Raw genomic sequence first — 23,511 nt, 5'->3', positions numbered from 1 at the left:
CCCCATAAGGAAAGTCAGGACTAAGGACAAATCCCATTGCGGCATAACGAATGGCTTTGGAGGATATTGATTTAGAAGACCTTTCAAGAATCTGATAACAATAGGGGATTTAAATAAAGATGGTTGGTCTGGAAGACATATGAAGGCTGACAAGGCCGATAAATAACCTTTAATGGTAGCCACTGCACAGCCTTTCTGCGCCAGAGATAGAGCAAAAGACAAAACGTCCGATAGATGAGCATGTAAAGGATCAATCTGCCTCTCTCCACACCACGCAACAAATTTAGACCACCTATTAGCGTAGATAGATTTAGTGGAGTGTCGCCTGGCCGCTAATATAACATCCACTACCTCAGGCGGGAGAGAGAAGGAACTCAGGTTGCCCCGTTCAATCTCCAGGCATGTAGGTGCAGACTCTGGAGGTTGGGGTGTAGAACCTGCCCCTGCGACTGTGAGAGGAGGTCTGCCCTGAAAGGGAGACGGAGCGGCGGGCACGTTGAGAGTTGGAGAAGGTCGGAGTACCACACCCTCCTTGGCCAATCCGGAGCTATTAAGATTACTAGAGCCCGGTCTTGGCGAATCTTCCTCAATACTCGAGGAATCAAGGGTATGGGAGGAAACGCGTAAAGCAACTGGCCGCACCAGGTCATTTGAAACGCGTCCCCCAACGCTTCCTGCATCGGATACTGAAGGCTGCAGAACAACGGACAATGCGCGTTCTCTCGAGTGGCGAACAGATCTACCCGAGGAAACCCCCACTTCTGGAAGATTAAACGGACTTGATCTGGATGGAGACGCCACTCGTGGTCTGCCGAGAAGTGGCGACTGAGACTGTCCGCACGCACGTTCAAGACTCCGGCCAGATGGTTTGCTATCAAGCAAATCCGATGGTCCTTTGCCCAGGACCATAGTCGAAGAGCTTCTCTGCAGAGAAGGTACGACCCCACTCCTCCCTGCTTGTTTATGTACCACATCGTGGTAGTATTGTCCGTTAGGACCTGTACCGACTGACCACGAAGGGAAGGGAGGAAGGCCTTGAGAGCCAGACGTACAGCCCGTAACTCTAACAGATTGATGTGAAAAATCTGTTCCTCTGGAGACCAAAGACCTTTGATCTCCAGATCCCCCAGATGAGCTCCCCACCCTAGAGTGGAAGCATCCGTTATGACTGTGGCCACTGGTGGCGACTGCTGGAACGGCTTTCCTTGTGAAAGATTGTTGCTTGCAATCCACCACTTCAAATCCACAGCAGCATCTCTGGAGATCTTGACAGTACCCTCTAGATCCCCTCTGTGTTGAGACCACTGCCTTCGGAGGCACCACTGAAGAGCCCTCATGTGCCAGCGAGCATGCATGACCAACAGAATGCAGGAGGCAAAAAGACCGAGCAGACGAAGGACCTTGAGGACTGGAACTACCGCTCCATTTCGAAACATTGGAACCAAATCCTGAATATCTTGAATCCGCTGAGGCGGAGGAAAGGCCCGACCCAATGTTGTATCCAGTACTGCCCCTATGAACAGGAGGCGCTGAGAGGGCTCCAGGTGAGATTTGGGCTCGTTCACCGAAAAGCCCAGGTCGAACAACAACTGGGTTGTTGACTGCAGATGACGCAACACAAGCTCCGGGGACTTGGCTTTGATCAACCAATCGTCCAAGTAAGGGAATACTGCTATCCCCTTCCTTCTGAGCTCTGCCGCAACCACCGACATCACCTTCGTGAAGACTCGAGGTGCTGAAGTAAGACCAAACGGAAGGACCGCAAACTGGTAGTGTTGCGATCCCACCACAAACCGGAGATACTTCCTGTGTGACTTGAGTATCGGGATATGAAAGTAAGCATCCTGCAAGTCGACAGACACCATCCAGTCTTCCATGTTCAACGCCAAAAGCACCTGTGCTAGGGTCAGCATCTTGAACTTTTCCTGCTTGAGGAACCAATTCAAGATCCTCAGGTCCAGAATTGGTCTCAAACGACCATCCTTCTTGGGAATCAGGAAATACCTTGAGTAAACTCCTTGACCCCTTTCCTGCTCCGGGACCAACTCCACCGCGCCCTTTAAAAGGAGGACTTCTACCTCCTGTTCTAGCAACAGGAGGTGTTCTTGTGAACAATACGAAGGGCGGGGCGGGATGAGGGGCGGAAACTCCCGAAAGGGAAGGGTGTAGCCTTTTCCCACAACACTGAGAACCCAAGTGTCCGACGTAACAGTCTCCCATTTGGTGAGAAAATGCTGTAATCTTCCCCCTACAGGAGAGGAGTGAGTGGGAAATGGTGGAAGCCTAAGGCTGCTTCCCCTGCTGCACCCCGCCAGAGGATGAGGAAGAGGCAGAGTGCTGCTGAGAGGCTCCCCTGGTGCGGACCCTACCCCTCCCCCTAAAAGATCTATAGGGGTGGGAAGAGGCAGGTTGCTGATATCTTCCCCGAAAGGAAGAGGAGGAAGAGCCACGCCCAAATCCACGAAACCTCCTGAAGAATCTGGAAGAGGCCGTGGAAGAAGGAGCTTGGAGTCCCAACGACTTAGCCGTGGCCCTGCTCTCCTTAAAACGTTCCAAGGCCGAATCAGCCTTAGCCCCAAACAGTTTGTCCCCATCAAACGGGAGATCCAACAATGTGGACTGTACATCTGCCGAAAAGCCCGAGTTACGGAGCCAGGCCTGTCTCCTTTCCACCACAGTTGTGCCCATTGCTCTGGCTACCGAGTCGGTGGTATCCAGTCCCGTCTGGATAATTTGGGTCGCAGCAGCCTGGGCATCAGAGACAAGATCCAAAAGACCCTGGGGAAGCTCTGTAAACGAAGAGGAGATGTCATCCATCAGAGCATGAATATACCTCCCCAGGATACAGGTCGCATTAGTGGCCTTTAACGCCAGACTGCAGGACGAAAAAATCTTCTTCGACTGCGCCTCTAGCTTTTTTGAGTCTCTGTCCCCAGGCACCGTCGGGAAAGAACCAGGCGCTGACTTGGACGAACAGGAGGCCTGCACTACCAAGCTCTCCGGCGTAGGGTGCCTAGATAGGAAACCAGGATCAGTTGGAGCCGTCCGATACCTCCTGGCCACGGCTCTGTGAACTGCTGGGGAAGATGCCGGCCTCTTCCACACCTCTAAAACCGGATCCAGCAGAGCGTCATTAAAAGGTAACAGAGGCTCCGCCGCGGCTGAGGCCGGATGCAACACCTCCGTCAAAAGGTTTTGTTTTGCCTCCACCACCGGCAAAGGCAGGTCCAAAAAACTAGCTGCCTTCCGTACCACTGTATGAAAGGAAGCAGCTTCCTCAGTATATTCCCCCGGGGACGAAAGGTCCCACTCAGGGGAAGTGTCCAGCCCACTGGCCGACTCCAGTCCACGCAGCCCATCACCCGAGTCCTCTAGCTCTCCTTCCTCTAGGGCTCGTTGGTACTCCTGCTCTTCTAGTACCCGGAGAGCACGTCTCCTCGAATGAAGTCGTTGTTCAATACGCGGAGTCGACAATGCCTCCGCCGAAGTCGAAGATCGGCGCCGATCTTCAGAAGCCACCGACGCCGCGTCCGGCGCCACATGTAACTTCGGCGCCGACGAAAGAGCAGCTGAAGCAGATGGACCCACCGGAGTCACAGGCCGAAATCCCGACGTCGACGGGATGGAAATCCCCGGGGCCAATCCTTCTGAAGCCACCGGAGCGGCCACCGGCGCCGACACTGGCGCCGAGCCCACGTTCCCAAACGGGAGAAAGGGCATAAAGGGTGCCGGCCGAAGAGGCGCAGGATCACCCAAAGAAAAGGCCAAAGGCCCAGCCGGAGCACCCCCTGGAGCCATCTGTTGGAAGATGGCATACATCGCATTCAAGAATGCGGAACTATCGGCTCCAGGGGTGGGAAAAGCCGGATACTGGGGTGCCTGTCTCGGAGGCGACCCCGACTCCGGCCTCGGCGTCTGCGCCGGAGAAAACACTTGAGGCTCCAATACCTCAATCACCGACGCCTGTCCAGGCGAAGTTGGTGACGCCGGAGAGGGCAACGGCGTCGAAGGATGCGGCGTCACCGTGGGGCTGACCTCCCATGTCTTTCGGCGCCGATCCGGAGACCTGGAACGAGCCTCCCTTGAATGACGCCGAGATTCTCTACGGCGCCGGGAGTCTCGATGACGCCGATGTTTTGGAGAAGACTTCTTGTGATGCTTCTCCTTTGACTTGGCCATAAACAGCTTCGCCTCACGTTCTTTAAGGGCCTTCGGATTCATGTGCTGACATGAATCACAAGTCGAGACGTCGTGGTCGGAGCTCAAACACCAAAGGCAATCGGAATGAGGATCCGTCACCGACATCTTGCCTCCACACTCACGACAAGGCTTAAATCCAGACTTTCTCTGCGACATTATTTCCACGGAGAAAGAGTACGCAGCAAGATATACACTGTAACCGCAAGAGTAACAGTTGCTCCCTCGAAGATAACCGTTTCGAATGCACGGAAAAAAGGGAACTGACGTCCGCACGTCGTCGAGGACCTCTTATTGCCTGTATGACGTCAGACGGCGTCGCGTGCGAGACAGTGACGTCCTCGTCGACGTGCAGAGACTAGTAAGAAGATTTCCGTAGAATGCTGGCGCCATGGGAGTATTCATGAGGTGAGGAATCCACAGGTAGTTGTATCCATCAGAAGTATCGCCTTAGAAGAAACAGATGGACACAGAAATAGTACAGAAGAAACATTCTCAAGTATACATAGTAAAAGGCAGATGTTACTGATAGAGCCTCTGAGTACCAAAACCTGAGCTTCTGTTGAAGTTATCTCCAGCCCCGGACATCATTGTTGCCAGCATACGTTACACACTCCACAATCTGCTATTGCCTGTAGGACGTGTGCTATTCGCCATCATTCGCCACAACAAAATAGTTTAAGAACTTACAAAAAAGAAACAAATTTCAGCATCTGAAAATTAAAGAGGAAAATCCTAACATTGTAAATGAAAGAACAGACAAATGTGGCCTACCTATCCCTGGACCAGACAACTGACTCCCTGGAATGGGACTACATGTTACTGGTTCTCCATAAATTTTGGTACATACTTCAGATCACCGGCTGGGTCAGCCTCCTCTATACAAACGCCACCACTAGGGTCAAGTCTGGTAAATATGTCTCATACACATACCTGATATCCTTGGGACACCCTATGGGGCTGCCTCCTCTCCCCACTATGGTTTGCCCTGGCACTAGAGCTTCTTTCAGCAAAGTTTTGAATCTGGGGCCAGGATTGGGGAACACCACTAGAAGACCAGATGCACTGTTTACCTATATGCCAAAGACATGGTTCCTTATTACCAAGACATGCACGTAGACCTGGCCCCACTCACTTCGATCTTAGAAGCATTTAGCATTTCAGGTCACTTACACCAAACCCCTTGCTTTAATGTTCACAGAGAAGCTTCCCGAGAGACTTGTATGACTGGGTGGTGAAGCCCTGTGATGGGCCCCACACACATTCAAATACCTGGGCATTCAAATATACTACAGAAGCGAGAACCTCCTCAAAGGCAACCTTGGCAAAGCCACACAATCCTTGCGATCCCATATGACCTTTTGGATAACCCTCCCGCTATCCAGGGCAGGCTGGGTTACCCTGTCAAAAATGGTAATGCTAACACACCTCCTGTACTTCTTCACGATTCTCCTGATCACTGCCCCCACAGCGCATCTTCCAGGAACTCGATTCCCAACTGACCAAACTAATCTGAAGAAACAGCAGAACGAGCAAGGCAGGTGGGAGGTTCACTTCGGCCGGCATGCTGTGACCCTACTCCCCACTTCTACCACTTAGGGAACTCCCTATAGGAGACCACATATTAACTGGCCAGACTACTCAGATTGGCTTCAGGCCCTACAGTACCTAAGCAAAGTTTCCATAAATGCCTGCATTATATGTATACAACTCTATATCCTACAAAGGGCCTACTTAACCCAGCTAATTTACAATCTGCTGTGTGTGGGAGGCTGGCCTGGCTTATAGTGGGTACCTTGTGGTACTTACACCCTGTGCCAGGTCCAGTTACACCTTATTAGTAGAATAGAGGTGTTTCTAGCAGCTTAGGCTGATAGAAGGTAGCTATGGCAAAGCAGCTTAGGCTGAACTAGGAGACATGCAAAGCTCCTACTATACCACTTATATCATATAGCACAATATCATAAGAAAACACAATACTCAGAGTTACTAAAAATAAAGGTACTTTATTTTTATGACAATATGCCAAAAGTATCTCAGTGAGTACCCTCAGTTAGAAGGTAAGTAATATACACAAGTTATATGTACACAAACCCAAAACAGGTAAGTAACAGTAAGAAAAGTAGTGCAAACAATGTAGAATCACAATACGTGAACATAGGTCTAGGGGCAACACAAACCATATACTCCAAAAGTGGAATGCGAATCACAAATGGATCCCAGACCTATGGAAAGTTATAGAGGGTCGCTGGGACTGTAAGAAAACAGTAAGGGTGTCCAAAATACCCCAACCCAAGACCCTAGAAAGTTACAATAGTTGTGATAGGGGGATTCTGCAAGAACCACAAGCACCAGCAAAACACTGAAGATGGATTCCTGGACGTGAGGATCTGCAAGGCAAGGGGACCAAGTCCAAGAGTCGCGATAGTGTCCGGGGGGGGCAGGAGCCTAGGAAACCCCGGATGAAGGTGCAAAAGGGTTGCCTCCGGGTGGAAGAAGCCGAAGATTCTACAACAACGAAAAGGGCTAGGAACTTCTCCTTTGGATGGAAGATGTCCCACGGCGTGCTGGATGTTGCAGAAGTGTTTCCACGCAGAAATACCACAAACAAGCCTTGCTCGCTGCAAAGGGCGCAGTAGAGGTTTTTGGGTGCTGCTGGGGACCAGGAAGGACCAGGATGTCGCCCCTTGGATGAGGAGACAGAGGGGGCGCTCAGCAACTCAGAGAGCCCCCGCAGAAGCAGGCAGCACCCGCAGAAGTACCAGAGCAGGCACTTAGAAGATTTGTGAAACCGGAGTCACAAAAGGAAGGTCCTACGACGTCTGAGTCCAACTCAGAGGGTTGAGCACTGCAGGCCGGAGTGCTGGGGACCCAGGCTAGGCTGTGCACAAAGGAATCCTTGGAGAAGTGCGCAGAAGCCGGAGCAGCTGCAAATCACACAGTACACAGGTTTGCTGTCTGGTGTGGGGAGGCAAGGACTTACCTCCACCAAACTTGGCCTGAAGGATCACTGGACTGTGGGGGTCACTTGGATCTAGCTCCTGTGTTCCAGGGACCACGCTCGTCAGGATGAGAGGGGACCCAGAGGACCGGTGATGCAGTCTTTTGGTGCCTGCGTTAGCAGGGGGAAGATTCCATCGACCCACTGGAGATTTCTTCTTGGCTTCCAGTGCAGGGTGAAGGCAGACAGCCCTCAGAGCATGCACCACCAGGAAACAGTCGAGAAAGCCAGCAGGATGAGGCGCTACAATGTTGCTGGTAGTCGTCTTGCTACTTTGTTGCGGTTTTGCAGGCGTCCTGGAGCAGTCAGCGGTTGATCCTTGGCAGAAGTCGAAGAGGGAAGTGCAGAGGAACTCTGGTGAGCTCTTGCATTCGTTATCTGAAGAATACCCCAGAGAAGAGACCCTAAATAGCCAGAAAAGGAGGTTTGGCCACCAAGAAAGGAGGTTTGGCTGCCAACAGAGGTAAGAGCCTTTCAGAGGGGGTCACCTGCTGGCACTGGCCACTCAGAGCAGTCCAGTGTGCCCCCAACACCTCTGAATCCAAGATGGCAGAAGTCTGGGACACACTGGAGGAGCTCTGGGCACCTCCCCTGGGAGGTACTGGTCAGGGGAGTGGTCACTCCCCTTTCCTTTGTCCAGTTTCGCACCAGAGCAGGGCTGGGGGATCCCTGAACCGGTGTAGACTGGCTTATGCAGAGATGGGCATCATCTGTGCCCATCAACGCATTTCCAGAGGCTGGGGGAGGCTACTCCTCCCCAGCCCTTCACACCTATTTCCAAAGGGAGAGGGTGTAACACCCTCTCTCAGAGGAAATCCTTTGTTCTGCCTTCCTGGGCCGGGGCTGCCCAGACCCCAGGAGGGCAGAGTCCAATACCCTGGATACCTAAGTACCATATACAAGAGAATTATATGGGTGTACCAGTGTGCCAATGAGAATTGGTCAAATTAGTCACTAGCCTGCAGTGACAATTTTAGAAAGCAGAGAGAGCATAAACACGGAGGTTCTGATTAGCAGAGCCTCAGTGATACAGGGAAAACATATAGGCCACAAACGTATGAGCACTGGGGTCCTGGCTAGCAGGATCCCAGTGACACATATCAAACATACTGACAACATAGGGTTTTCACTATGAGCACGGGCCCTGGCTAGCAGGATCCCACTGAGACAGTAAAAACACCCTGACATATACTCAGAAACAGGCCAAATGTGGAGGTAACAAGGCTAGAAAGAGGCTACCTTCCTACACTGTGGACACCTGCCCCAGTGTGGTTTGGACTCTGTCGAATTGCTCCACATGTCTTGGACTTGCATATTGCTACAACCCTAACACGATTTTATCTCATGCATCAAGGGCCAGGAAAGACTTGCAATGGCATAGCACTGCATACTTGGCCTATAATCCCATCCCAAACATTAAAGCCAGAACCTGCTTCACAGACCTTGCTCTGCTCTTAGCTAACAGAGCAATAGCCATGAAATGGAAATCAGCAGTGGCCTCAACTACACCACAGTGACGAGCATAAGTGCAGCGATGGGGACAGGCTGAGAGCATGGCACTTTATAGAGAGGAGAAACGAGGCGTTCAAAAATACTCCCTGTCGAACTACTGGGACACAATTCTCCAAGATTTCACTAACCTAGCCAGAGATGATTCTAGACCACCTTACCCTGAACCCCAACACTCCACACACCCTATCCTCTGGAGCACAACCTACCCTTACCCTTCCACCCTAATCTCCAGCATCTCCCTGTGCTCCACCATTTTTCAGAGATCGTACTACTGGATCCATTCCCCGCTTAATAAGTCATTTAACTGAAATCGCTTTTTGTGGTAAGCCTCAGAGGAAGGGGGGAAGGAAAAGGAGTTAACTGTTCTCAAGTTACTAATGCATGTAGAAAAATATGTTTTTCCCCGTTATCACTCAGACACTAATTTGCCGATCCACTAACAACCACCTGTTGATGCACAACCTTCAAGTTTTTTGTGCATATGAGGTCGCTTTAAACGCAACTTACTACTTGTTTGTTCAAAGGATCAATGCCTGCTACCCGTGTAATGGCACTTACTTCGTAACAAAGGGTCCCTATATCTTAATAATGTCAATAAAAATAGATCTTAAAAAAATATAAATATATATCAATGAAAGCCAGAAGCGACAAGGCCTGAATGTGCCAACAAAGACCTGATAGTAAACAAAGCCAAATCCAGTTAGCAGTGCAAAGGAGTTCAAATGCAACCATGAAATACTAAAACGTCCTCAGATTTCCTTTCCTGTATAACCCTTTCTCACAATCTCATAGCATCCGGCATGAGTCCTCCCATTACTATACAATTTAAAAAGGCACCACTGAGACAGCAAACATTTTAGAGTACTCACTGCAATATACACCCACGTTATTCTGGCATTTCCCTAATAAAATCCTTATACACATAACATTGGTTTCTGTGATGATCCCATACATGAATAAAAGGATAATCTATCACATTCACAAAATATTAGTAGTACTTAAAAATATTTTATAGGAAAGGCAACTCTAGAGGTTTATTCCAGCAAAGCAGAGTCACTTTTCTTCATATAAAACATACCTCTTTTCTGCTGTTGCTTTTGCCTTGTTCATTTTGCCCCACGTCTTGGCTATCCAGCCATCTCATAAAGCCTGTAAAATGTAAAACATAAATTCAATTAACATACAAAATAATCTTTGAAAAATCAATTATTAATTACTAAGTTGAGTCTGGAACGTGCTAAACAAAAAGCGAAGATAATTTACTTACTTGTAACACAGAATAAATAATAGTTACCTTGTCAGCATCTCTAGTACTCCCACTGAAGAGGCACCTTCCTACTACCAGATGAACGAGTTACTTACCTTCGGTAACGACTTTTCTGGTGGATACATTAGCTACCTGTGGATTCCTCACCTAATGAATACTCCCATTGCGCCAGCATTCGACGGAAATCTTCTTCCTAGCTTCTGCACGTCGACGAGGATGTCACATTTGCCCACGTGACGCCGTCTGACGTCATACAGGCAATAAGAGGTCCTCGCCGACATGCCGACGTCAGTACCAACATTTTTTACGTGCCTGAGAACAATAATCCATTGAGATGAAAGACAATAGCAATATTTCATGACATCGCACACAACACATCATTGTGAGAAGATGGACTACTAATTTAATATATTTTTTTTTTTAAACAAGTAAATAAATATATAAACTAAATATAAAAAAAAAAATATATATATATATATATATATATATACACATATACACATATATACATAATCTATACCAATCCTCAAAGCCAAGAGGAGCACACTCAAGAATTACTTGGTTAGACCAAACAGGCAATGGGGAGGCGGGTGGGACCGTGAGGAATCCACAGGTAGCTAATGTATCCACCAGAAAAGTCGTTACCAAAGGTAAGTAACTCGTTCTTCTGATGGATACAACTACCTGTGCATTCCTCGCCTAATGAATAGAGTCCCAAAGCAGTACCGCGCCCGGTGGTGGGTGCCTGAATGGTCAAACCAAGAAATCCTGCAGCACTGACCGTGCAAAAAGGCCGTCCCTTCTGACCTCAGAGTCCAAACAGTAATGTTTCGCAAAAGTGTGAAGGGACGACCAAGTTGCGGCCTTGCAGATGTCGACCACAGGAACACCCCTGGCCAAGGCCGAAGTGGCCGACTTAGCTCTGGTGGAATGAGCTCTAATACCATCAGGAGGATCCTTCTTTGCCAAAGAATAACACATTTTAATGCAAAGAACAACCCACCTGGAGAGTGTTCTCTTGTGGACTGCCTTTCCTCTCCTCTTTCCCACGTATCTGATGAAAAGCTGATCCTCCAGCCTGTAATCCTTCGTCCTGTCTATGTAAAAGCTTAACGCCCTCTTTGGGTCCAAGCGGTGTAGTCTCTCTTCTTCCTTTGAAGGATGAGGCGGAGGATAAAACGTGGACAGAGTAATTGTCTGGGCCAAATGAAAGGGTGAAACAACCTTCGGAAGGAAAGCAGCCTTGGTCCTCAACACCACCTTATCCCCGTAAAAAGTTGTATAAGGGGGTTTTACCGACAAAGCCTGCAACTCACTCACTCTCCTTGCAGATGTTATAGCAACCAGGAAAACTGTTTTAAGAACTAACAATCTTAAGAGGCAAGAATGCATAGGCTCAAAAGGGGACCCCATAAGAAAAGTTAGGACCAAGGACAAATCCCATTGAGGCTCAACGAAAGGATTTGGAGAAAATTTATTCATTAGGCCCTTCAAGAATCTAAGTACTATAGGAGATTTAAATAACAAAGGCTGGTCTGGAAGGCAAATAAAGGCTGACAAAGCAGACAAGTAACCCTTAACAGTAGCTACTGCACAACCCCTCTGCGCTAAAGACAAAGCAAAAGATAAAACATCTGACAAATGAGCACGTGAGGGATCAATCTGTCTCTCTCCACACCATACCACAAATTTAGACCACCTATTAGCGTAGATAGATTTAGTGGAGTGTCGCCTGGCCGCTAAAATAACATCCACTACATCCACTACATCAGGCGGGAGAGAAAAGGAACTCAGGTTGCCCCGCTCAATCTGCAGGCATGAAGGTACAGACTCTGGAGGTTGGGGTGTAAAACCTGCCCCTGCGACTGCGAGAGGAGGTCTGCCCTGAGAGGGAGATGGAGCGGAGGGCACAGTGAGAGTTGGAGAAGGTCGGAATACCACACCCTCCTTGGCCAATCCGGAGCAAATTAAGATTACTTGGGCCCGGTCTCGGCGAATTTTCCTCAACACTCGAGGGATCAAGGGTATGGGGGAAACGCGTAAAGCAACTGGTCGCAGCAGGTTCTCTGAAACGCATCCCCCAACGCTCCTTGCACCGGATACTGGAGGCTGCAGAATAACGGGCAGTGCGAGTTCTCCCGGGTGGCAAACAGATCTATCCGAGGAAACCCCCACATCTGGAAGATTAGACGGACTTGATCTGGATGGAGACGCCACTCGTGGTCGGCTGAGAAATGGCGACTGAGACTGTCCGCACGTACATTCAAGACTCCAGCCAGATGATTTGCTACCAAGCAAATCTGATGGTCCTTTGCCCAGGACCATAGCCGAAGAGCTTCTCTGGAGAGAAGGTACGACCCCACTCCTCCCTGTTTGTTTATATACCACATTGCGTAGTATTGTCCGTCAGGACCTGAACCGACGGACCGCGAAGGGATGGGAGGAAGGCCTTGAGAGCCAGACGTACAGCCCGTAACTCTAACAGATTGATATGAAACATCTGTTCCTCTGGAGACCTAAGCCCTTTGATCTCCAGGTCCCCCAGATGAGCTCCCCACCCTAGAGTGGAAGCATCCGTTATGACCATGGTCACTGGTGGAGGCTGCATGAACGGCCTTCCCTGAGAAAGATTGTCGTCCGCAATCCACCACTTCAAATCTGTGGCAGCATCTCTGGAGACCTTGACAGAACCTTTGAGATCCCCTTTGTGTTGAGACCACTGCCTTCGGAGGCACCACTGAAGAGCCCTCATGTGCCAGCGAGCATGCGTGACCAACAATATGCAGGAGGCAAACAGACCGAGCAGACGTAGGACCTTGAGGACTGGAATGACCGCTCCACTTTGAAACATTGGAACCAACGCCTGAATGTCTTGCATCCGCTGAGGCGGAGGAAAGGCTCGATTCAATGTTGTATCCAGTACTGCCCCTATGAACAGGAGGCGCTGAGAGGGCTCTAGGTGAGATTTGGGCACATTCACCGAAAAGCCCAGGTCGAACAACAACTGGGTTGTCGACTGCAGATGATGCAACACAAGCTCCGGGGACTTGGCTTTGATCAACCAGTCGTCCAGGTAAGGGAATACTGCTATCCCCTTCCTTCTGAGCTCTGCCGCAACCACCGACATCACCTTCGTGAGGACTCGAGGTGCTGAAGTAAGACCAAACGGGAGGACCGCAAACGGATAGTGCTGCGACCCTACCACAAACCGGAGATACTTCCTGTGCGACTTGAGTATCGGGATATTAAAATAAGCATCCTGCAAGTCGACAGAGACCATCCAATCTCCATTGTTCAGCGCCAAAAGCACCTGAGCTAGGGTCAGCATCTTGAACTTTTCCTGTTTGAGAAACCAATTCAAGATCCTTAGGTGCAGGATTGGTCTCAACCGACCATCCTTCTTGGGAATCAGGAAGTACCTTGAGTAACAACCTTGACCCCTTTCCTGCTCTGGGACCAACTCCACCGCGCCCTTTGAAAGGAGGACTTGAACCTCCTGCTCTAACAACAGGAGGTGTTCTTCTGAACAATAAAATGGGCGGGGCGAGATGGGGGGCGGAAACTCCCGAAAGGGAAGGGTGTAGCCTTTTCTCACAATGCTGGTAACCCAGGCGTCTGATGTGATGACCTCCCACTTGTGAAGAAAATACAGTAACCTTCCCCCTACAGGAGAGGAGTGAGTGGGAATTGGTGGAAGCCTAAGGCTGCTTCCCCTGCTGCACCCCTCCAGAGGAAGAGGCAGAGTGCTGCTGAGAGGCTCCCCTGGTACGAACCCTACCCCTCCCTCTAAAAGATCTATAGGTGAGAGAAGGGCTAGGCTGTTGGAATTCCCCCGAAAGGAGGAGGAGGATGAGCCACGACCAAATCCTCGAAACCTCCTAAAAAAAATCTGGAGGAGGCAGAAGAAGTGGCTTGTAATCCTAACGACTTGGCCGTGGCCCTGCTCTCCTTAAACCTCTCCAAGGCCGAATCTGCCTTGGCACCAAAGAGCTTGTCTCCATCAAAAGGGAGTTCCAACAGGGTGGACTGCACATCTGATGAAAACCCTGAGTTGCGAAGCCAAGCCTGTCTTCTCGTAACCACAGCCGTGCCCATCGCTCTAGCCACCGAGTCAGTTGTATCCAACCCAGATTGGATAACCTGGGTTGCAGCAGCTTGAGCATCTCACGCGAGATTCAACAGCCCTTGAGGAACCTCTGTATGCGTAGATGTTATTTCGTCCATCAGAGCATAAATGTACCTCCCTAAAATACACGTAGCATTGGTGGACTTTAATGCCATGCTACATGACGAGAACACTTTCTTGGATTGCATATCCATCTTCTTGGAGTCCCTATCCGATGGCACTGATGGAAAAGACCCAGGCGAAGACCTTGCCGAGCAGGAAGCCTGGACCACCAAGCTTTCAGGCGTAGGGTGTCTGGTAAGAAAGCCAGGGTCAGTCGGTGCAGCCCGATACCTCCTGGCCACAGACCTATTGACAGCCAAGGAAGATACCGGCTTCTTCCAGACCTCCAACACAGGTTCCAGCAGCGCCCTGTTAAACGGCAAAAGAGGTTCTGCTGATGTAGAGGCCGGATGCAATACCTCTGTCAGCAGATTCTGCTTCGCCTCAGTCACCGGCAAAGGCAGTTCCAGGAAGTTAGCTGCCTTCTTTATCACAGCATGAAAAGTGGCCGCCTCTTCAGTATACTCCCCCGGAGATGACAAGTCCCACTTAGGGGAAGTATCCAGGCCACTAGCGGTGTCCAGCCCATGAAGACCCTCCTTTCTCCAGGATCTGCTGATACTCTTGTTCTTCCAAGAGACGGAGAGCACGTCTCCTTGAGTGCAGCCTCTCCTCAATCCTCGGGTCAACAGGCGCCACTGGTAGTTTCGGCGCCGAACCAGGAGTCGGATGAAGAGAAGACTGCTTCGGAGTCGCAGAAGGCCCAGACGGCGTCACTGACCGAAACACCGAAGCCGCTGGAGTCAAAACTTCCGGAGCCAAAGTCTCTGAAGCCACCGGAGCCGACACCGGCGCCGAGCCCACGTTCCCCAGGGAGAGAAAGGGCATGAAGGATGCTGGTCGCAGCGGACCCAAGTTAAAAGCAAAAGGACCCGAAGGCCCAGTCGATGTGCCACCTGGAGCCATCTGCTGAAAGATGGAAAACATTGCATTTAAAAATGCGGTATTATCAGCTGCAGGGGCCGGAAAAGCCGGATACTGGGGTGCCTGGATCGAAGGCGACACCGACGCCGGCCTCGACGTCTGCAACGTCGGAGAGAACATTTGAGGCTGTGGAACCTCAAATACTGAAGGCGGCTGGCCCGAAGATCCGGGCGAAGTCGGCGAGGCTGGAGAAGGCAACGGCGTCGACAGATGAGGAGTGACTGTGGGACTGACCTCCCAAGTCTTCCGACGCCGAGTCGATGGCGACCTCGACCGAGACCTCTCCTTACTCGACCGGCGCCGTGATTCCCGACGGCGCCGGGAGTCTCGATGACGCCGATGAGACTTCGGTAAGGTGGATTTTCGATGGTGCCTCTTCTCCTTTTTCTTCGACTTCGCCATAAAAAGTTTGGCTTCTCGCTCCTTCAGGGCTTTCGCATTCATATGCTGACATGAATCACACCTGGCCACATCATGATCGGAACTTAAACACCACAAACAGTCAGAATGTGGGTCCGTTACCGACATTTTGCCCCCACACTCTCAACAGGGCTTTAAACCTGACTTCCTCTGAGACATAGTAACCTCAGAGAAAAAACACAGTAAAAAAACACACTGTAACTGCCGAACAGCAACAGTAGCTCCCTCGAAGATAACCGTTTCGGATGGCACAGAAAAAAGGGAACTGACGTCAGCACGTCGGCGAGGACCTCTTATTGCCTGTATGACGTCAGAAATTAGCAATATCGCATTGGGTCGATGGGAAAGTGTAGTTTAACAGCTTCTATATATAAATATCCCAAGGCCTCAGCGCACAACAATAATCCTCCACACTGGAAAGTGAGGTACAGTACTGTCTTGCACAGCCTATATGACAATGGAAGAAGTGACACTTACCTCTTCAATGGTAGTTAAGCGCTAGCATTAATATTTTCCACTTCTGTAACATTTCAGAAACAACATCATGAAACAGGTGCAAGCAAAGCGTAGCTCATCAACGCTGGCCTGCATGAAAGAGTTTGGACTGATAAAAGCTTTGTAATTCCTGTACAGCAGAGAACAATGATAATGCAAAGCAGATGCCCCTGTTAAGAAAGGTGTGTTTCAACTTGTGACTTAAGCTTATGGTTCCACAGGTCAGTGGGATACCCCATTTCATGAACCGATTGCATTAGCACAGCTGAAAGAATGATTTTCTAAATGAAAGACCAGGACTTGAAAAGCAGTGTTTCAGTATTATGGAATACCGGATAAACATATAAGCATACAAACATTTGATCACTGCTTTTAGGGTAGATATATTCCCTGAAGGGGAAGACAGAAAAGGATTATGTTATCCTGTAAGCATCTGTTCATGGTGTGCAGTGCTGTAGAGTCACATGCTTTGCATGCTCCTGCCATTTAGTGTTGTGTCCGGATGTGTGCAAGTTGTTTTTCTTCTAAGAAGTTTCGAGTCACAAGGTAAAGAGACTCCTCCTCTCGGTGATTATGCGCATGGGAATGGGACTCCATTGTTAGTTTGTTTTCCCGCAGTCGGGTGAGAATGGAGTGCGAGTAAGTGCTATAAAAGAGATGTCCATGCATATGAAAGTATAAGAAGATCTGCAATGACCACCGTTGTCCAGGGAGGAGGGCAGGCGCATGTGAATCTGCAGCACTTTATGCCACGAACAGATGCATACAGGGTAAGTAACATAATCCATTCAATTGCATGTGTGGCTGTAGATACACAGGCCCTTCACAGACTATAACACAGTGCCCTCTCGAAAGGGGTAGTTAAGCAGTGGGTATTGCAGTTGTTTGAAAAAGGGTACGTAGCACTGCCTGCCCTACACTTACCTGTTAATATTAACAAGTGGTCAAATAGTGGGGAAAAATACAATCATCAATATCAAAAAATGAAACTGTAAATCAATCACTGAAACTGGAATTTAATTACTTTTTCTCAATTCATTATGTTTTGCTCAGACGTAAGAATAGCCTATAAATGTTATAAAACATATTATTATAAACATAAATACATATACAGACAAACAAAAAATGAAAAACTTTCTAAAACAAATAGTCCTTCAATCATCTCCTCATTTCAAAGCAGTGTGGTTATCAACAATACTTTCAATATTAATCCACATTAAAGAGATGGTTGTATCATGTACATATCTCTATATCGCCACATCTCTATATCGCCATTGTTTTTATACACGTTTGAGGAAAGATGCGTAACCTAAGAAATCCTTATAAGTAGTATTTGAAATTCCTCGCAACCTCTCCTTAAATAAAAGGTCAACGTGTTTCGGCCCCCTTTAATTACGGGCCTCATCAGGACTATCGGAGAGAGAATTACCTGCTTTTTAAAAAATTAGGGTCAGTCATAAACTTTAACCCGATGAACTTCTTCTTGCATTCGAGCCAAGCATCACATTGCGGCTCTTCTTAGACGCAATTGCATAAGTAGTGTCATATTCAGGGACAATTCCGATTGTTCATATATGAATGAGTGGCCCCATCAGTGGCCTCCGTTCATGTCGGAACGCACTCTCATTTCAGTGAAACCCTTTGCCTGTTGGTATGCTAATACATCCACAGAGCAATGTTTAATGAAAGTGTGTGGAGTTGACCAAGTAGCTGCTTTACAAATTTCTATTACTGGCATATTGTCCAGGAAAGCCATAGATGCTCCTATCTTATGTGTAGAGTGTGCCCTAGGCTGTGTGGGCAAAGTTATTTTAGCTTTAGCGTTTCATGTCTGAATGCATTTAATTAGCCATCTTGAAATGCCAGATTTAGATATGGGCATACCTATGCGAGGGGGCAAAAAAGCAACAAAGAGATTCTTGGTTTTACAAACCATTTTAGTCCTGTCAATACAGCACATTAAATTACTTTTTACATCTAGTGTATGAAGGGCTCTTTCTGCAACTGAATCAGGTTACAGGAAAAAAATTGGTACTTCAACTGACTGGTTTAGGTGGAAAGGAGAGACTGCCTTTGAAAAGAATTTTGGAAGTTCAAAAGACTACCCTGACTCTGTGTAGTTGGAAGAGAGGTTCTTCCAAGGTTAATGCCTGGAGGTCACTGACACATCTAAGTGAAGTGGTGCCTACTAAAAAAGCAACCTTTCAAGATGGAAATTTGAAAGGGCAGTTATGCAACAGTTCAGATGGTGGACCCATAAGTCTGATAAGTACAATATTGAGATTCCATGCAGAAGCAGAGGGAACCCTAGCGGGAATTACTCTTTTAAGTCATTCCATGAATGCATCAATAACTGGTACTCTGAACAAAGATAAATGCTGTCTATTTTGCAAGCAGGCAAGTGCAGCCAAATGCAGGCGTATTGGAGTGTACACTAGACCAGAGATCTGCAAATGAAGTAGATAGCAGACAAGGTTTTGAACAGCTTCATGAAACGAGTCAATGTGTTTACCATGGTAGCAGAAAACAAATCTTTTCCATTTAGCAGTAAAAAGCTCTGGTTGTGGGTTTAAGGGCTTCTCTGAAAATGGTCATACATTCTGGAGGGAGAGTGAAGTAACCAAACTTTATGACCTCAGAAGCTAAATCGCAAGGTTGAGTTCCTTTGGATTGAGGTGCCTGACTTCTCCATGGTTTCTGAGTGAGAAGATCCGGGTCGAGGGGACGTTTCAGTGAGGCACCACAGAAAGCTTAAGTAGTGTGGTGAACCATGGTTGTCGAGCCCAAGTAGGAGCTATTAGAATGAGGGTGAGGGACATTTGACTGAGCTTCCCAACCACAAACGGAAGAAGAGGTAGAGGTAGAAAAGCTAGGCAAATATCCCTGACCAGTTCATACATAGAGCATTGCTCTTGGATAAAGGGTGTGGGAGCCTGGAGTAGTCTGGCCGGGCATTTTGCATGATCTGAGGTTGCAATCAGGTCTATTTGTAGAAAACCATCACCTGTGGAAGTATGGCAGGAGGACTCCGGGGTGAAGTTCCCACTCGTGGACTTGTTGCTGCATCCTGCTGAGGAGGTTGACAAAGTTGTTGTCTGTCCCTGGGAGGTGTTCTGCTAATAAGTGAATGCTGTGACGTATTGCCCAATGCCAAATCATCTGAGATAGGTGTGATAATTGTAGAGATTGTGCCCCTCCCCGTTTTTGTAAATAGAACATGGCTGTTGTGTTGTCCATCTGGACCAAGACAACTTTTGCCTTTTAGGTGGACTAGAAAATCTTTCAGTGCTAGATGAACAGCTTGAAACTCCGGGTAGATGATGTGAAGGGTCTAATGTTTGGTGTCCCATAGACCCTGAACTGTGAGATTCTGTAAGTGTGCTCCCATCCTGTGAGTGATGCATCCGCTTTGAAAACGATCTGGGGAACAGGGTTGAGAAACAGAAGCCATTTTGATAGGTTTGATTGTGTTTTTCACAACAGCAGAGAGTGATGATCGCGGCTGTCTAACAACACTATTGTAACTGACCCTGGGACTGTGACCATTGACTCTCCAGACATTCTTGCAGAGGTCTTATAAGTTCTCCTACATGTGGCACTATTGCAATGCAAGATGCTATCATGCCTAAAAGTTTCTGATTTGTTCCGACTGTTATGTGTCGACTGGGATGAAATTGTTGAAGCAACAATGTGATGTTCTAAAGCCTGGCTGCATTGGGGTAGGTTAATAGCCCCTAAACAAGGCTGAATCTGTGAAGGTTGAAGGTGCAAGTTTTGTATGTTGATTGCAATCCCCAGTTGACAAAGAAGTTGTAGAGCGGACTGAGTATGTTGCAGACACAACTGACTCGTACTGACTTTGATGTGCCAGTCGTCCAGATAAGGGAAGATATGAATACTCTGTCTGCGTGGATGTGCTGCAACTACCGCTAGACAAAGGGGCTAGACTTATGAAGCATTTTACGGTCAGAAATGGCCCATCAGGCAGTTTGCCACTAGTAAAATGCTTTTTGGCATGTACAAACGGCAAAATGCAACTCAGTAACTTGCTACCAAATCGCATTCTGCTTTTACAATTCAGTCTTAGGAAGGGGCATGTTTAGGGTGTCCCTTCCTAATACCAAATCACACTGGCAAGTATGAACGTTTTGCGGCCGGAATGCCGTCGCAAAACATTCATACTTTACTGACTCCATGAAGGAAGTGACAACCCATTCACAAAGGGGAAACAGGCCCCAGGGACCTCTTCCCCTTTGTGAATGTGGGCACCAACATAATTTAGGAGTCAGGAGTGGTCCAAGGGACAACTGCCGACTCCTAAAAAATGAAAAGGAAACTTTTCATTTTTTTGTTTGAAATACATCTCGTTTTCCTTTAGGGTAAATGGGCTGCATTTATTTTAAAAACTGCTTTATTTTAAAAGCAGTCACAAACATGATGGTCTTCACACCCCAGCAGGCCACTACATCTGCCAGTGCCAGCCATCCCAATGGGTTGCAAATTGCAACCTGCCTTATGAATATTAATGAGGCAGGTCCCTTATGACCCTTTTGGGAATCGTAAACAGTGTCTCAGACACTGCTGTACATTAGGGTTTGCAACGTGCAATGTGTGAGTCGCTAAAAATTGCAAATTGTGAGTTGCAAACTCTGATGGTCTTACATCTGGGCCTCAGTGAAAACACGGGGAAAGGTAGTGACTCCGGCTGGAAGCACTTTAAACCGGTAATGTGCTCCTGCTATCACAAACCTGAGATATTTGCGCTGTGCTGGATGTATTGGGATGTGAAAGCGACCGTCCTCCAAGTCTAGTGCAGTGTATTAGGGGAATCACATCCTGAAGTGTTACCATGTGGAAGCGCTCTGAAAGGATGACACGATTTAACGGCCTGAGATCTAATATAGGCAGAGTGAACTGTCTTTTTTGGGCTTGAGGAAGTATGTTGAGTATACTCCTAAGCCTGCCTGTTAAAGAGAGACAGGCTCTATGGCTCCTTTGAGTAGGCGAGCTTGTACTTCCTGTTTGAGCGAGATCAGATGTTCTGTGGAGTGTTTGCGTCTACTTAGGTGGGATTTTGGGAGGTGTTTTGATGAGCTCCAGACAATAACCATGTTGGATAATATTCAACACCCACTGATCTCTTGCAATGGTTTGCCAGGTGTGGAAGAAATGTTGTAGCCTTACCCCGACAGGTGTTAAATGATCAGGGGGGTGAGGAAAGAGTCATTGTCTTGAGGTGAGGGTGCGGTGCGAGGGGAAGCACCCTATTCATGACCCATGGAATTGTTTCCTCTATATGTGCCTCTGTAATATCCCATTGAAGGAGAGGACTGATGCTGTTGCCTGTAGGAGGAGGTGCCTCTGTAATATCCCATTGAAGGAGAGGACTGATGCTGTTTCCTGTAGGAGGAGGTAAAAGCATCTGACGGGGTGCTCTTGCAACCCAGCTTATATGTAGGATGCCGAAAGGAACCACGAGGAGTGGGGGTTTGTAAAGCCCCCATGGATCTCACAACCTCTGCATCTTTTTTCATCTTCTCTAATGTAAGGTCCACCTGGGGACCAAACAGATGTTGCTGATCAAAAGTGGCCTTCAGGAGTGCCTGCTGTGTCTCTGAATTAAAGCTAGATGTGCGTAGCCAAGCGTGTCTACACCACAGAATGCTGGTATTGATACCCCTGGTAGCTGTGTCCGCTGAGTCCAGAGCACACCTGACTGAATTATTTGAAATAAGTTTGCCCTCCTGAACAATTCGATGACCTCTTTTCTTGTACTCCTCAAGGAGATGTTGGAGGAGTGCTTTCATTTTATCCCAATGGACCGTGTCCTATCTGGTCAACAATTCTTGGGTGTTGGCAATTCGCCAATGGTAGGGTGTTTGTGCTGCAACTCTCTTTCCTGACACATCAATGAGTTTAGACTGTATCTGGTGGACGGACATCCACTCTTGTCTGCGAATTGGCTCTCTTACAGGCATTAGATACTACCACTGGGGGTAGTTGACCCTTGATGCAAAGTGGGTCTGAGGGTACAGCTTTGTACTTTTTATCTACCCTCGGTGTAATAACTTGTGCCCGCACCAGAGCTTTAAAAATCTCACCCGAGTGGCAGAGCATCCCCTTCAACATGGGCGGATGCTGACATGCCCTAGGGGTATTGAGAATGTCTCGAAAAGAAAATCATCCTCAATTGGTTCTCTGTGCAAAGGGGCCTGGTGATATGCAGCTGCCCTAGCAATGAGTTCCTGGAAGGATGCTGCGTCATCCGAGGTGAAGGCTTAGCTGGATAAGAGGTCTGGGTCAGTATCCCCAGGAGGGTCAATGCTTTAAGTGTCCCATGGATATGTGGCTGCTGATCTGCATCATCTCCCTCTCCCTGATCCCCAGTGTAAGATTGTGGGGCCCCCTGTGGGGTAACGTCACCTATATCACTACGTGAATGATGTGGTAAATGAGTTGGTGGTGGTGAGGGTGGTACAGTAGGTGGTGGAGGTGAAGGCGAAGCAGGGTTGTAAACCTGATGGAGGTTGGTGTGCGGGTATTTGGCATGGCAGCTAGACAGAACCGAAGCAGAGTCCGTGCTATGTCGAATCCGATTAGATGATAAAAGGCCTGAATGGGAGAGGGCCCTAAGGCCGCAAGTGAAAAACATAGAATCGGCGAGTGACAGTTTTCTTCCGTTTTTGTAGGATGAGAGAGAAATGCAACTAAGAACAATACCGACGAGTATAGAGATGAACAACGGACCAAAGAGAGCTCAAAAACAGTCTTGAATCAGCGCACCATAGAACACATCCGAACCCAATGGCAGAAAGAAAACAATCAAACAATGAAGTTGATGTCAATGTGCATTATCAACAAGAGGAGGAGTCACTTCACCTCATGATTCGAGAAACTTCTTTGAAGAAAAACAACTTACACACATCCGGACCAAACAGTACATGGTAGGAGTATCCAGAGCATGTGTATCTACAGCCACACATGCCATCGAACATAATTTTACATTGCAGAGTTCTGTACAGCTGAGTATTGGCTCAGTATGGCATTAGTAACACGACTAAGATTTCGGGTACATTCACACCCTATTATAGAAGATTCTGTCCCAGACTGTAGTCTCTTTTCTGATTGTCTGACTTAGACAGTCAGTATTTTTGGAGTGCAGGGAGTTGCACTTTATATCAGGGAACACGAAAAAGTTCTCATAGAATGCTGGTTTTAAACAAATACCATATTATATACTGCACCAATCATATCTGCCACCTAGCTGTTTACACAAAATATTTATTTCCGAATCAGATGTGTGCCCCAGATAATCTGCCTCTCAATACAGTTTTATTGAAATGAACACTACGCCCCTGATATGCTTGTAGAGGTTAAGAATAAGAACTAGGGGGAACAAAATGTGAAGTATGTTTACCAACCTTGTGGTACTCCTTGTCAAGAGACTGCAAACTATGCCAGGGAAGA

General features: G+C 48.1%; 1 protein-coding gene across 6 annotated transcripts in view; it reads right to left on the bottom strand.

The window, feature by feature from the left end:
* Nucleotides 1-23,511, bottom strand: part of AGTPBP1 (ATP/GTP binding carboxypeptidase 1) — an 863,873-nt gene that overhangs the window by 792,284 nt on the left and 48,078 nt on the right. For all 6 annotated transcript variants that reach the window (XM_069229549.1, XM_069229567.1, XM_069229576.1 and 3 more), the window contains exon 2: nt 9,789-9,859. In XM_069229549.1, coding sequence (XP_069085650.1) covers nt 9,789-9,820 — 32 coding nt within the window. In that variant the 5' untranslated portion in view covers nt 9,821-9,859. The remainder of the gene's footprint in view (nt 1-9,788; nt 9,860-23,511) is intronic.

This window comes from Pleurodeles waltl, chromosome 1_1 (genome assembly GCF_031143425.1).
Source record: "Pleurodeles waltl isolate 20211129_DDA chromosome 1_1, aPleWal1.hap1.20221129, whole genome shotgun sequence".
Classification (NCBI taxonomy): Eukaryota; Metazoa; Chordata; class Amphibia; order Caudata; family Salamandridae; genus Pleurodeles; species Pleurodeles waltl.
Note: the sequence above shows the minus strand (reverse complement) of the source record. Positions and strands in the feature narration are given on the sequence as shown.